The 14735-nt window shown below is 50.9% G+C and overlaps 2 protein-coding genes across 2 annotated transcripts; one reads left to right on the top strand and one right to left on the bottom strand.

The window, feature by feature from the left end:
• Positions 1–7009: 7009 nt before the first annotated feature.
• Positions 7010–8533, bottom strand: FIBRA_03724 (uncharacterized protein; the record flags this gene model as incomplete). Its single annotated transcript, XM_012325555.1, has 8 exons — positions 7010–7150; positions 7230–7450; positions 7520–7711; positions 7780–7920; positions 7976–7985; positions 8040–8135; positions 8193–8392; positions 8485–8533. The coding sequence occupies 8 exons, from the start codon at positions 8531–8533 to the stop codon at positions 7010–7012; spliced, it is 1050 nt and encodes a 349-aa protein (XP_012180945.1).
• A 4213-nt stretch (positions 8534–12746) lies between these two features.
• Positions 12747–14079, top strand: FIBRA_03723 (uncharacterized protein; the record flags this gene model as incomplete). The annotated part of the gene is made up of 9 exons (XM_012325554.1): positions 12747–13008; positions 13068–13181; positions 13232–13269; positions 13322–13401; positions 13464–13529; positions 13581–13607; positions 13673–13836; positions 13893–13930; positions 13987–14079. 9 exons carry the CDS (start codon positions 12747–12749, stop codon positions 14077–14079), a joined length of 882 nt encoding a protein of 293 aa, XP_012180944.1.
• Between the last annotated feature and the right edge of the window lie 656 nt (positions 14080–14735).

Here is a 14735-nt window from a genome sequence, read left to right as displayed (position 1 = left end):
GGAGGCAGTAAGCGAGATGGCGGACGACGCTGCTGCGTAAGCCATATCTGGTGAAAGCCTGCGACTGTAGTCCAGACTTCCACTGCGCCCTCGCTCATCGATACCATCGTACCCCCACACCTCGATAGGTTCGAATACTGCGAGTCCAATTACCTCTAGTCCGCGCTTCATGAACTTCGCAACTTTCGCGTCGGTCCCAGCATCGACAATGACATTCTGCATGACATTATGCGCCTGGAGATTGTATAGTGGGATGATCATCCGCCGACCGGACGATGTTGTGGACGACGAGCCTATGGTGGAGAGAGATCCTGTTGAATAATTCGAGTATAAAGACGTCTCGGAGCGGTTTGACGTTGAGCGTGAAAGTGCGACATGTGATCCCAAATCACCGCCGTCTGCGGAAGAGTCTATCGATTGTCGACTACCTGGTCGTTCCTTTGTACTGGGTGGTACCAATTGGACCTGGAGGTTAAGAGGGTGGTTGGTTTTTGACGGTGGAGGCCGCACCACAATGAAGGACTGAGGAACAACCGAAGTCAGTATGGTGGACCGTAACGCGCCATAGACAAGTAAATTCAATTCAGAAACATAGACAGTATGTGAGCCGAATAGGGACACGTTGTCAGTGTCATCATGCCAGGAATACGATATAAAGAAGCTTTCTTTGTTCAGCTGATTGATGCGGAGATTACTAGCCAAAAAATCTCTGAATGGATGGTGCCGCTAATAACTGATGAAGCGACATGGACGCGCGGGTTATCTCCTCGGCACCACCAGCACTACTCGTTTGATGGCTGCCCGTGATAGACTTGAAAAACAGACGAATTCGGGCACTAGCAGTAGCGTGGCCGAGCGCGCCCCGAGACGTCATGAACGCCAGTTGCCGCGCAGTGTGCAGCGGAAAGGGAGCCAATAAATGAGCGCAAAGCAGTGGGGGAATGAACAGATGTAGATTGCCGCTCGCCAAACAAACGCTTCGCGCCATGACAGATAATCAGATATCTCGGGCATAGTGGTGATGGATGGTGCAGGTTTGAATCGAGGACGAAGGTGGTCAATATGCACAGGTTGAATTGACACGGGGCATCGTTGGGCGGAGAGGCGCTGCTAGCGGAAAGATGGACAGGATGGGGACGGGGAATGTACGGGTGTGACCGGCTGCATTATACGCAGAAGGGCATGCAGGGCGTCCGCACGAAGACACCCAGATGTCGTGACGAAGCAGCAACAAGGGTTCGCCAATAGTGTCGGAAGATGTCCGCCTACGGCTTCCCGTTCGCACATAACCCATGGTGAAGCAGAATGACAAGGGCGCTTGAGCTAGAGCTAGCGGTATGAGTATGTCGGACTCGTACCGAAACATAAGACATACCATGAACCTGGCTATATCCTGGAACGTAGTCATTGACGGACAAGCCAAGCACGACCTCCCCGACTGCTCCCAAAATGCGTCGTAGCAGCAACGCAGCACTGAGCACATCCCCGTCGTCCCAGCCCGCCTCGCAAGACAGGGGGAAATATAGCCCGCGGCAGCAATAACCAAAGATAAACTTGAAATGGAATGAAGAATATTCACCTCGTTTGACCTCTCCTTCTTCTTCTTGAGAGCCTGGTCATCTGGGGGGCGCATCTCTGGGTGGTCGGGTTGCTCCTTGTGCTGAGATTCTGGAGACTCAGGGGTGGGAGAGAGTTTGTCTGTGCCGAGTTGGAAGGGAGAGGGAAGGAAGGACGAAAGGGATTGGAACATGGCGGCAGCGACAGTAAAGGGACATTAATACTGATCAGCAAGTGTTGGAGAGGGACTTGCCGCACTTTGAGGAAGACCGTCATCCACCCAATCGGGAAGCTTTCCCACCCAGCAACTCCAGCTCCGCATCGCCCGCACGTGGCAATCCGATCCCCCCGCCCATCTCCAGCCACCGCAGCCACCAAAATATGATTTCTTTCACATTCCAATCTGCCATCAACCCATGCTGCGGCAAGAGTCTGTGTGCTGTTTCGTTTCGTCTATTTTCTGTGGTTGCCGTCAAGTTACTCGACGACGACGCGACACCCCTAGCTATTAGACAGGGGTCAGTGCGCCGAGGACGACGACTTATCAGATTGCTGACCATTCTTGCTGTGACATACCGCCGGATCCCGACGCGCTAGGTTGGTGCTAAGCGTCTGCTCGTCAACAGCGCCCGCCTCCAATCACATGCAAGGGTGCGTAGCCGGCCGGCAATTGTGTGACCGGCAAGCACGATGTGACTCGGCATTGTAGCCTGGCCACAGTAAATCTCTCACACCACAACTCTTTTGTTACAGCTTGGGTCTCAAGCTACATGTTACAGCTGCAGTGCACCGGAGTGCGCCCCTGTATACATTACACTCGGTACAGGACATGACACAGTTTGGTCAAAATTCAAACCATGATCCAACCCCGGGCGCAACAACAAGATTCCAGCCAGCGGGTGCGCAACCAGCAACTTCATACATGAGATGTAGCAATGCGCGTCACATTGCCTTGCCAAGCTACTCGTCGTCCCGTCTTCTGCTCCGAGTCCGAATGTCGGCAGCGCAGGGGCTGCATTCGGAATCCGGATATCGCAATATTCCCTCCCCGTAGCCGGACGAACTGCCTGCGCTCGAAGCACCCTCTGAGAGACTACCCACAGCTGTTTCCCTCTATCGACGCACGTTGCACATGAGCGACTGCGCGTGCTGACATCGAAGTCCTCGGGTGCGATCTCTCCAACCTCAGAAATGCACTCCGTACACCTCAACCTCCCAGCCGATACGGTCAGGTCTCACTCGGTCGCGGGATCACAGATACTGCGTCATCGTATGCATTGCGCACGTACGTATCTCTCGCGAAGGCACACCGCAGCGCTCAGCATCAAGCACAGCCCGACGCAGGATGGCGCAGCAATAGGCACGATCTCTTGCTCAGCTGAGTGTCTAGACGTCTAGCGATTGCCGTACACTCCGTCTCACTGTACTTTAATCATTTCCGCGGCTGCGGGTCTATGGATCTGTGATTTATGTTGCGACAAACTGATCTCCACATAAATTCATGTGGTGGCTCTTCCTACGGAATGTACTTGCTCACTTGATTCTATCGCCAGGAATCAAATGTTCAAAACTCAAGGTATTGCAACTGTGTCTGTCCTCAATTGTGGTACCTCGCGATGGTCCACAAGCACCCGTCCCCCTTCTTCCCCTCAATTTGCCGCAGACAGCATTCATCACTAGACACGCCTCGTGCATATGTGTACCATGATAGTCCTAGCGCCAACACCGTACAACTGGCCTCGCCATTACTGCTTACTATATGACTATATGCCAGTCTTCTGACCGGTATCTGACGTCTTCTTCCATCCGTCATTCGTCGTCGTACGACATAAGCGGGCCGCCATTAGCGTGCATGCGAAGTTCCGCATCTTCGGACTCTGACAATGCGCCCGCGATGCGCGCGGGCGGCCGGTGATGGTGCTACTACGGCCAATGTGCATTATTCCAGGTCCACGGTGGGCGACCATGTCATCTGCACCAGCCTATTCTCTCCCTCCGAGCTCATGTACATGTGTCATCGATGAGTCCGTCTGGTAATGGAACCACCGTGACCATCGGTGGCGGATGTCGTGTTGTTGTATGACATACATACATGTGCATTACTACTGACAATGTGGCGTAAATCAAGACATAGATATACTGTTGACGCCATGTGTCGATCGGGCGGACTCGGCACGAATTGAAGCAGTTCATGTGGTTTAGATGAGCACGCTGAAAGCGCGCACGCGCTCACCGAGGCGGGGATGTGGCCCAAACGGTCTTGGGCCCGGGGCATTTCTCCATTGCCTATCATCTGCAGTGGACGATATCTGAATGTGCGGCGAGAGATCTATTGATCGAGAAGGCCGACTTGATGCAACTGACCGTTCTTAGGCTCGGGCTATGTGAAGGTGTCACTGATGCACCTGCGGCACAGTGGCCATGCGTAGTCTCTCAATTCACTCTTCGAGGGATCATGCGCGGATCATCTGCTCAAATCCTTCATGCACCCGTTTCTATGCGTCGCTATCCCAAATCTGACTCCAAGAAACGGTATTCCGCAGAAACAAGCTAGCGGAACGCTGCCACTGATTTGTTGTAATGGCTTTGACATGTAAGTGACTTCAGTCGATTGAAAATTTACCCCTTCTTCATCCGTCTGACCCCCCAGTGATATGATTTCCCTCGAAAGCATAAAGCTCTTACGCTTCCATACTTTCCATGATCATAGTTTGCGAACCACAAAGATCAGGCTGTCTTCGCAGGGCAGCCGAGTATGTGCCAGAGCTTCGTGCAGTAGATGTCATAGGGTACAGTCCGGTAATGTTATGGTTGCCATTGGCTTACTCGCAGAAATCGAAGGCATTCTCGCTGGATAACATGCATTGTACGATGTGTGGGGGCCAGTTGTTGAGTTAATTGAATGCAAGCATCCAGCTCCTCGGTGAACTAGTCGAATATAGTTCCCTCTTGGATCATACCAAATGTAATTTTTAGATTGGCGATGAATGATTATGTCCAGATTCATACATTAGCTGTCATCGACGCGCTTTTCACTGGCTTTGTTCTTTCTCTTCCGCACTGCGTTCACTCCTATCTTCAATCACTAGGAGAGCTACCTTGCGAGTTCTTGAGGCCTCCGGTGCCCTTGAGTATTCAAATTTCAATAAATCAATCGGCCCAAGCGAATTCTTGTCACGTGGCCATGAGAAGACGAACCTCAAGTTTGGGTACGGGACCAAACCTCAAGTTCAACTGGCTACCGCGCCACGAGAATTTCTTGCGTCGTATGTAACGCTCATGTAGGTGCAATTTGTGCTCAAGTAGCCGTGGATGTTGTTGACACTCTTCGAGGGATGTACACTCTTCAGACATTCAGTCTCTACCAGCTCCACTGCAATATGCAGCTAGACCGCGCAAAAGTCCCTAGGCTACGTCGTGCATTGGGACAGCTTATACCAATACGCCCTTGACAAGAATATTCTAGCGGGTTATAATGAGATGCCTCCGAGATTGAATTTGATTCATTACGCAATCGAGCACATTTCGCGGGGTGTCAAGGGCGGCGTGTTGCTGCACTGGGTGAAGCATGACTGCCCGCAGAGGTGCCTTCCTTTCCTTGCTATCGCAACCAATACCCGTCCCGATCTCGCCGCTCGGGGTACCCCAGAAAGCGTCAGAGCTCTTAAAGATATGATGAGGATCCGAAGTGGATATCGTGTTATAATGTATGATACTTAAGTTCCGCCAGGACTGCATGCCATTTACCCGCGCGATGTGTATTTCGGAAGGGAGCCATGATATGTAGTGAATTATGTGGGCTCTATCAAGTACAATATACATATCATCGTCAGCAGAGCAGACAGCGAGACAATCATGGTGGCTGGGGAATGATTGACAGAGGATAGGGAGGTTGTTACCCTTGGGTGCTCCAGCCTCCTGGTACGTACGATATACGCCCGATCAGGCAAAGGAAGAAGCGCGCTGTCACTGAGCGGCCATGACTGCGCAAACTATGCACCAGCAAACACCCGTCGTTTGGCGGCCAAACAAGGCCAGGACGACATCGCAAGACTGGTCACAGTAGGGGTATACATATGGATGCTCAGATGACACCGAACTCCAGACAAGATCAGGTACAGAAACGATATCGACGAGTCTAAGGATGGTTTTACAGAATAAGACACGATCCTAGGCCAGAAGTTCAACATTCAACGTTCAAGGCGTAGCCTCTACCAAGCCCGGGCCCGGGGAGAGACGCGTGTCTACTTGCGGTGATATTTTTTGCATTTGCCGCACTTAGTGATCCACTGATCGCGCGACTCGAAGGGAAGAGACGCATCGGACAACATTGATTCCCTGTTGACTCCCAACGACCAAATTTATGGGTCCACGGCGCTCACGACGACTTTCAAACCACACATAACCTATTCGACCTCCTCCAGAGGTTTCGAGCGTTCGCCTGTACAAAGCCGACGCTGTCATCAAGGTCGGCGTCTCGTTTGAGGGCCTCAAGCTTGGTCTTGGAGCGTGCACCTGTAGCAAGCGTGAACGCGGGCCTGCGCTCGAAGCATCCTCTGAGAGACTACCCACAGCTGTTCTTGAATGGTATCATCCAGCCCAGATTATTCCCAGCGATATCGACACACGTTGCACATGAGCGACTGCGCACGCCCATCCGCGAATTTACGTGCCCACCTCCCGGTAACCGGCCAGATTTTAGGTCTCACTCGGTCGCGGGATCACGGATGCTGCGTCCATATACATCGCGCACGTACTCAAAGCACACACCGCTGCGCTCAGCATCAAGCACAGTCAATGCAGGATGGTGCGGCGTGACTAGACGCAATCTCTTTCTCAGCTGAGTGTCTAGCAATTCCTGTACGGCTCCTCCCGCGGAATGTGTCAAAACAAATATGTGCACCACAGTGCACCAGCTTGACAGCATAGCTTTAAAGCTTGGCTTTATCTGGCCCCAATCATAATTGCGGCTAAGAACTCCGCTCTATTGTTTATTATCTGCCGCAGATGTCATCTGAATGTGCGGTAAGAAATCTGTTGGTCGAAGGCAACTTGATATGACTGACCGTTCCCGGATCGTTTGAAAGTGTCAATGCGCCTGCGGCACAGTGACTGCGTAGTCTCTCAAGTTACTCCCCGAGGATCACGCGCGGATCGTCTGCCCAAGTGCCTCGTGCATCTGGATTCTGCTCGAGTCGTGCCTCACGACAAGATGGTTGTCCTGCGCAGCAACCCGTATACGCGGCATTTGATGGATCGCAGCGTGCGATGAGTCCCGAGAATAGCTGTCACTTCGTATTGCTATCTGATGTGAGTACTAGCAGCCAGTGTCTCGATAGCGTTTTCGTGTGCTGAAGGATCTGTCCTACACTTTACTTTCGAGAGTACCATTTCTCGGAAACATACCCAGTGGCTCTGAGCACGAGCATGCCGCTCCTCGCATTCGTTACGCCTACAACTTTTTCACAATAAACTCCACCTCGGATTTGATCCCCTTCAACATGTCCGCCGTCCTCCTCTTCGGCTTCCAGCCAACCAAGCGACTGCGTTCTGCCCGGCAGCGGGAGTTTGACCCAAAGAGGTTACTGACCTCCTGCAGGATGATGAGGATATGATCAGTCTAGCTGTCCTCGCGAATATGAAAATCTGAGCTCGGGGTCACATCAACGTACTTCAGAGCCAAAATATTTGACCAGTTCCTCCTTCTTAAAGGGCGTCGGCTCGCTCGTACCCTCAAGTCCCAACTCGACAAATGACTCGGCGATGGCCTTGCTGATGTCGTACCACGAATGTTCGCCGTTCTCGCCAAAGTAAAACCCCTCCCATCCATGGCCGATGCCTTCGTCGCCGTTGTTCAGCAGTCTGTCTCCGATCACGATGTACAAGTCTGCCACTGTCGAATGCAACAACACCAGTAAGCAGTACATCCAGAAGGGCGAAATCGGACAGAGTGCACACGGACCATCATCGATGTGGACGTTTGGCCACAGCGCCTTGCCCACGCCCACCATACCGGCCTGCTTCCTGGCGAGGGACACCTTTATGAGGGTAGGGATCTGTAGGGAGAGCGGGTTCGTGATCCCCGCGTCGACAAGTGGGCCAGAGGCAATGCCGTAGATTGTAGAGGGCAGAACGATGTAAGTACGTACAAAGCCTGAATGATGCGTCAGTTGAGGACATCCTGACTTGATGTTTCAGGGCACGAAGAGACAGACGCCGCACCCTGCTTGTCTGCATCGATGATGGCCAAATCGACACTGCGGTGTGGTGCTGCCGGTGTGATGGACTTGAGCTGCTCGATGTTGAGGTCCGAGTAGATGGTCTCGGAGGGGGCCATGCCCTTATCATCTTCACCGAGGACGCCTGGTTTTGTTTTCCGTCAGCACGCCACAAGGTGCTCCCAAAATGCAACACGGACCTGTACCAGACTGTAAGGTATGTCAGCGATCGAATGCAATAGCTCGTTGTAAGACCAGACTGACAGTGTGTATGAGGATAGGGACATCTCCTGTTTGTGCGTGCCTCTTCCTCATACCGCGCAACATCGCCTCTATGGCCGGAAGGTTGTCCGAATCGGCCTTCATCACATTGTCAGCGTCAAGGCCTCCATGCTTAACACCCGTCGGACGACTCACACAGGAGAAAGTGACGTGTGCCCGTTCCGCGCACGCTTCGAGCTTGTCGAGATCGTCGTGCGTCCCGACGACAGCCTTGACGCTAAATTTGTCCTGCAGCAACTTCGCCTTCTCCGCAGAGCGAGTGAAGACCGTAATATCGAACGCGTCCGCGCTGCGGTGGCGCAGGAGGCGCGTGAGCACGGACCCGCCGATGTACCCTATTCGTGTTCAGGGATCAGTGCACTCCGTCGAACGACGAGACCACCTCGCACTGCATGGCCTGAGGGGCCGAGACGAAATGGACACATACCTGTCGCCCCAGTGAGGAAGATAGGGGTCTTGGTGTTCGTGGTCGTCATTGTATGTGACTGGATGCCTTGTTTGTGAGAGGTGCAGTGCTGCGTGAACATTCCTACGATGCGATGGCTAGGCTGGGTTTATAGTGCGCGCGAGATGAATAATAGACCTGAGTGTGTGTCAGGTTTCCTTGATTCACCATGCTCAGGGGGTGATCTGTAAGCCTGTTGGAGGTACTCGGATGCCGACTCGAGTGTTTGCGGATGTGATCGCCTCATGTGCTGACTGGAGTAAGTTCGTATTCGACCGTCGCTTTCCGAGTTTTTCGGAGCGCCCGCCGTGCGGACATCGCAGTTCGGACGATTCAGAGGTTATTTGAGTAAGTACGTAGTTTCTTCACATCGTTGGCGACAGTTTGCACTGACTTATCATAACACAGTTTATGCAAAGTAGCAAGGTGTCCTTTTCAACTTGAGCGCAGATCGGTCCTTGCCGCGAGCATATAGTGATGACGAGGCGCAGAATTATTTTGATTCTAATCAGTCTCGTCAGTTACAATCGCGTGTGCTTGCGGGAGGATGCAATGTCAGGGTGTATCACTGTTAGGATATTTGATACCCACAGCAGAGAACAGTGCAATCAGCCGCATCACGCTGATTGTGAGTTACGACTTTCAGAGCGCAGACAATAAACGCCCTTATCCTGCCGCGGCCTGCCTCAATTTCCAAAATCCATCCAGAGAACGCACTTAGGGTACGCCTTACCCTGGCCAGTTCTGTCCACACCAAACGTCTACTAGAACATGTCACTTGATCCAGCTCTCAAAAGCGCCTGGATTTATTCTAGTAGCAATACAGCGCCCATGCTGGTGGAAGTCTGGGTGAGTGCGTTTTGTTCGTTTTGTTCTTTGTGTCTTCGACGACTCAGGTCAAATTTTTATGTGCACACAGGGTAAAATCTAAGCATAGGAACCTGTGAATCGAGTATATTGCATTGTTATCAAACATTGGAGATCGAGCACAGCCTAGTAAAAGATACTCTGGTGAGCATCTGCTCATTGCTTTCTCGAATCTACCTTTATGCTATGTATTGTCACTGATCATTTATTGGCTGCTTCAGGTTGCGCTCCGCTGTTCTCATTCTCGGAGATTCAATGGTTCGGCTCTATATGGTCCTGGTTGGTATACTATAAAATGATGAACGAAGTTGCGTATCATATGTATGGGTTCAATCATGCTGGTATCATAATGTCATTTGCAGCATCGCTGGTGTTCCGAAGATCCAGCATCAAATTGATGGCTACCTCAGACATGTGTGTGAAGCAGGCTCGTCAAAAGTTACGCACTCTTCTGGTACGGATCGCCGTACCTTTGTATTTTCGTCAATGAACACTTACAATGCATTTAATAGACAGCATTATTTGGGTAATCAGCCAGAAGGACTTAGTTTGTGTTTAGTACCCCAATCATCATATCTCAATCATCGCCCTTTACGAAGACTGTCAATGACGTTATCAAAGTGCAACGGCACCCGCACTCTCCGATCAACTGTAATATAACTGCGGCTTTAGAAAAGAAGATTTCCATAGTGCCTGGGCCTGATCAGCTGGATTATTGGTGCGCAAATCACGCGGTCGTCGGTGGCAGTCCATGCTTCATGCATTCATGACGTATGCTCACGCTGTCATGTTACTTTGCAGTGAGTCTGCACGCGATTTACTATTGCACTGCAAATCCTACTGGCTACTACTGCCATTATATCAGGTATAAGTATTGGAATACAATAGTTCATTCGAGATTAAAATTATATCACCAATGAATTTCCATGCACCATCCCAGGTCTGGCTCCACCGGTGGAAACAGCGTTCCGCAGAAATAAGTTGCTACTTCATTTTAACAACTTGGACATGTAAGTGACTTCAGTCGATTGAACGTTTTCCCAATATTTATTTGTCTGACTTCCGTATAATTACCCCCGAAAGAACAAAGCTCTTCCACTCCCATACTTTTCGTCACGAGCATAGTTCGCGAGTCACCCAGACCAAGCTGTGTCTGTACGTCAGCCGAGTACGTGCCAGAGTTTCGTGACTAGTAGTAGTCACTGGGTACAATTTGCTAATGTTACGATCGCCATTGGCTCACTCAATAATCAAGGGTATTCTCGCTGAACAATATCGAGGTCTTGGGGCTAGGGGGGCTAGTTGTTGAGTTCATTGAGTGCGATCGTCCAAACTCGCCAAATACGATCTCCCTATTGGATGATACCAACGGATTTTCTGGATTGGCGGGTCATGATTTTCCTAAGTGAGTTTATCCTGAAGGCTTGAACAACAATGTTCTCATTTCATATTGCCACGGAGTACCTTTCGATAACGAGGGCTTCCAGTCTGACCAATCGGTATTCTGAACGATTTGTCACGATAGTGAGTTATGATTTGCGAATGAATTACGCTGCAAGCGGCGGAAAATGCAAGCGGGAGTCTAGGTGTACAGCGGAAGTGATACATTCGAGACTTCCAGTTACGTTCTAGCGTCCACCTTCTCAGAGACCGATGGGTAAATTTGACATTATATTTTCCTACTGTGGCACTCTTCATTCCTGTATATCCTCAGTATAATCGGAGGTTCTCGGATTCGGTCTGATTTTCGTCGGACCGTGCGTCGTCGCGAATCCGTGCAAAAATACGCCCTACCAGGCTAAATTCAGTGCTATCCACACCGGTAAGTTTTTGCAACAGTGTTTACCGGAATGTAACCTGCAGTATCGTCGTTGACTTTGTTCGCTTCCTGTGGTGCTCTAACTTAACCCCAACCGAACCAACGTGCCCGATGAAGCTGGAACTGAACACTTTGAAAACATAGCCCAAGTTAAACGGTGAAATCGTTCAGCAGGAGTGCACCCCGATCTCTGCAAGTGGACACTCTCTCCGCGGACGATGTGCCATGTGATGGGAGCAGAATCGGCAAGACAAATTTTCCTGTGGTTGCGGCCGAACTTGTATGACTGAGCTCAAGTCTTCGGTGGAATGAAGGAGTCAACTAGGCGAGGTTGGCAGGTAGCTAAGTACGCTCCGAGAGTACCGATCTAACACCGTCTTCACAGGACGATATCAAGATGTACAGTATATGACCTTTGAGGAAACTTTTCCCGGAGAAACTGCGGGGAATGGAGTGAAGGTAGCCCGATAATTTGAGAACCAGGACCATCAAGATGCGTCTGGCTTCGCTGTTCCTCACGGAAGGCGAGTATATATGTATCCTTGGCGGATGATATCTTCTATATTTTATCCTAACGTGTCTGGCATTGAACCTGATGAATACAAGTCAGTCACCTGCTTTCAATCTTACAATCTGGGTGGCACTGGTGTCTACGATTCGGTACTATTAACTCAGCCTAGATTCGTAGCAGCCAATAGTCAAAACCAGGGCTTACGGCGGGCTTAATAGAAACGAGCAAGTTCTTGCTCCAATACTTCCACCGGAGCAGGCACCGCCCTTCGTTCTCCCTTTGTCTGACGAATGGCGAAGAATGTCGCAAGCTAAACCATCGATGGATTCGATGGAGCTGAGAAAGTCTATCAAATACCAACAAGCTCCGTAAGGAAGTTGTTCATGGATAATTAAAAGACTGAAGTCACGACTGCACTAGGCACCTGGTTCGCGGAGATGCGAAATAAGCTACCGAGCGCCGACCTCGCTAACTGCCGGGACGATTGTCTCCTTGCGTCCATTGGCGCTTGCTGTCGGCTCATACAGCGCAACCTCCACTGCTCTTCAAACCCCACGACATTGTACGAAATAAGCTACACGGTGAGGATTAGTATCTAGCCATTCTTTTGAATCACTAAAGTACCGTCGCGATGGCGGTTGCTCTTTCAACGTGATGCTTGGGTTGCATCAGAACATTCTCAAGCGTGAATGACGAGTGTTCCCTGCAATTTTGCTGACTGCATGGTCTTCGAAATCTCCGTGCTGTGTGTTTTGGGGTTATTGCGGAGGTACTGCTAAACTTAGAGCCTGGAGCTCTTGGATCACAGCACATTGAGTCTGAAGTCACCATACACTTGTCCTACGCGGGTTCCCCGAACTTACTTCCTTTGCTATGTGATGCATGACCTTTTACAACCCCCATGCTTCCCATGGTTTCCATATGCAACCAAACACGACCGCGATGCGAGCCTTTTTCCTGCATTCGTAGCTCGTCAGGTGCTTGCCTCGTCAGTGGCAATGGTGCCTGGCCATTCATCTTTACCGTCGGATGTAGTACTGCAGCATCATGTCGCCAACAACATGCAAGAGCAGGCGAAGCCGGTGTGACCTTTCGGCACCCCATGCTGCGGGTATAAAAGCTGCAGCGACACAGCAGGATCCACAGCGAGCAGGTTTACAACCCCTCACAACCGCAATGGCTTTCATCCCTCGTTCTCTTGTCGCTCTCGCTCTGACTGCTCTCGCGGTGGCTCAGACCACCCTGACTGGGCAGTACTCGTGCTACACGGACGGAAACTACGAGCTCTGCAATGACCAGTGGGGCATCGGTACGTCTGCTTGACTGTATGCTGTGTAGTTGATTTTTCTGACATCGTCCTCACCATAGACGAGGGCACCGGTAACCAGACGGCCACTTTCATTGGCCTCGTTGATGGCGGCGATGCTGTATCTTGGTCGACTACCTACACCTGGGCTGACAACGAGAACGACGTGAAGACCTGTAAGTGAAGTTTTCGAAATGGTCGACATTGGCCTGACATCCCCTCATAGATGCCAACATTTTGACTGTGAACGCCTACGGCCAGGCTGTCAGTCTCTCATCATATTCTACTCTGTTATCAGCAATTAACATTTTTGCAGCTGTCTGACATCTCTGAGGCAACCACTGCTTGGTCCTGGTACTACGAGTCTCAGTCCAGTGGACTCCGTGCGGACGTTTCGTGCGTATAGGTTCAAAGCAAGCAATTCATACACAAACACTAATGTGGTATTGTTACTACAGGTACGATATTTGGACTGGAACTAACGATGCCACTGCCCCGCCCACGAGCACCACGGACTACGAGATGTATGTCAAGTTGACACGTTTCTAAGACTTCTCACTCATGTTCCTACTTAGCATGATCTGGCTCTCCGGCCTTGGCGGGTACGTGATTCCGGTGGAACGCTTAATCAACATGAATCATCATACTCATTTGCTTTATCCCCTAGTATCCAACCTGTTGGTAGTTCCATCGTCACCGGCATCTCTCTCGAGGGCTACGACTGGGACCTCTGGTACGGCCCCAACTCGGGCTGGGACACCTACTCCTTCATCCCGGCCACCTCTGGTGACAGCATCACGGACTTCTCGGCTTCGCTGGTCCCCTTCTTCAGTGCGTCTATTTTGGCCATGTCTGGCACTATACCCAGGTCTCATTTCGTGTCCTAGCTTACCTGAGCGACAACGGCTACGTTGCGGAGACTCAAGTAAGTCGTGTTCTCTCTTTGGCTGGAACTATGTCATAATCGTGCCTCTTTCCAAGGTGTTGCAAGCCGTGCAAACTGGTACAGAGGCGTTCACTGGAAGCGCTGAGCTCGTAACGAGCAGCTTCAGTCTCACGGTTACCTTCGATTAGGAGTGGAGTAGTTGGGGAGCAGCATCCACTGCTTCTAGGCTAAGTCTCGTCGCGACCTATATGCAATCTGTATCGTGATCTTTGTGGAGTGGAGACTGGTCGATCTGGATGTATGTTTGTGTATCTGGTCTCTTGTTTGCGCAATCCAGATCGTGTTTGAGGTATTTTTTCGAGGACGGCACTTTTAACTCAAGCTTCGCGCCGATCGACTCCACTGGCCACTACCACAAGCCAGGAATATGGACCAGACCAACGCAGCCCGAGGTGTTAATTCTGGCATACTCTGTCTGATACTTGCGAGGACTTGAGTATAAGTAGTGGCTTGGGTCAAATACTTGATTTCCTTCTCACGGCCGTATCGGAGCGCTGAGGATTTTTAGTCTGGCTGCAGCGTCTTGAAATTTGAACCATAGCCACTTGCAAGTCGAACCCGACCCACCAGTACTTGCCCGCTTCATCATCTCATCATGTGGCACCACGATCTATCTTTTTATTGAATGACGAACTCGCTTTCAATATCTGGAGTCAGTAAAATGGGAGAAGTTTTTTCTACTCGTCTGGAAGTTGCCAGTGTCGCGTGCAGATCCCGGTTCGGAATAATGTATACTATCTCCATGGACCAGTGATCCCTGATCTAAATCATGCAGCAGATATGC

Source organism: Fibroporia radiculosa, assembly GCF_000313525.1.
Source record: "Fibroporia radiculosa TFFH 294 genomic supercontigs, scaffold2200, whole genome shotgun sequence".
NCBI classification, from domain to species: Eukaryota; Fungi; Basidiomycota; class Agaricomycetes; order Polyporales; family Fibroporiaceae; genus Fibroporia; species Fibroporia radiculosa.
Note: the sequence above shows the minus strand (reverse complement) of the source record. Positions and strands in the feature narration are given on the sequence as shown.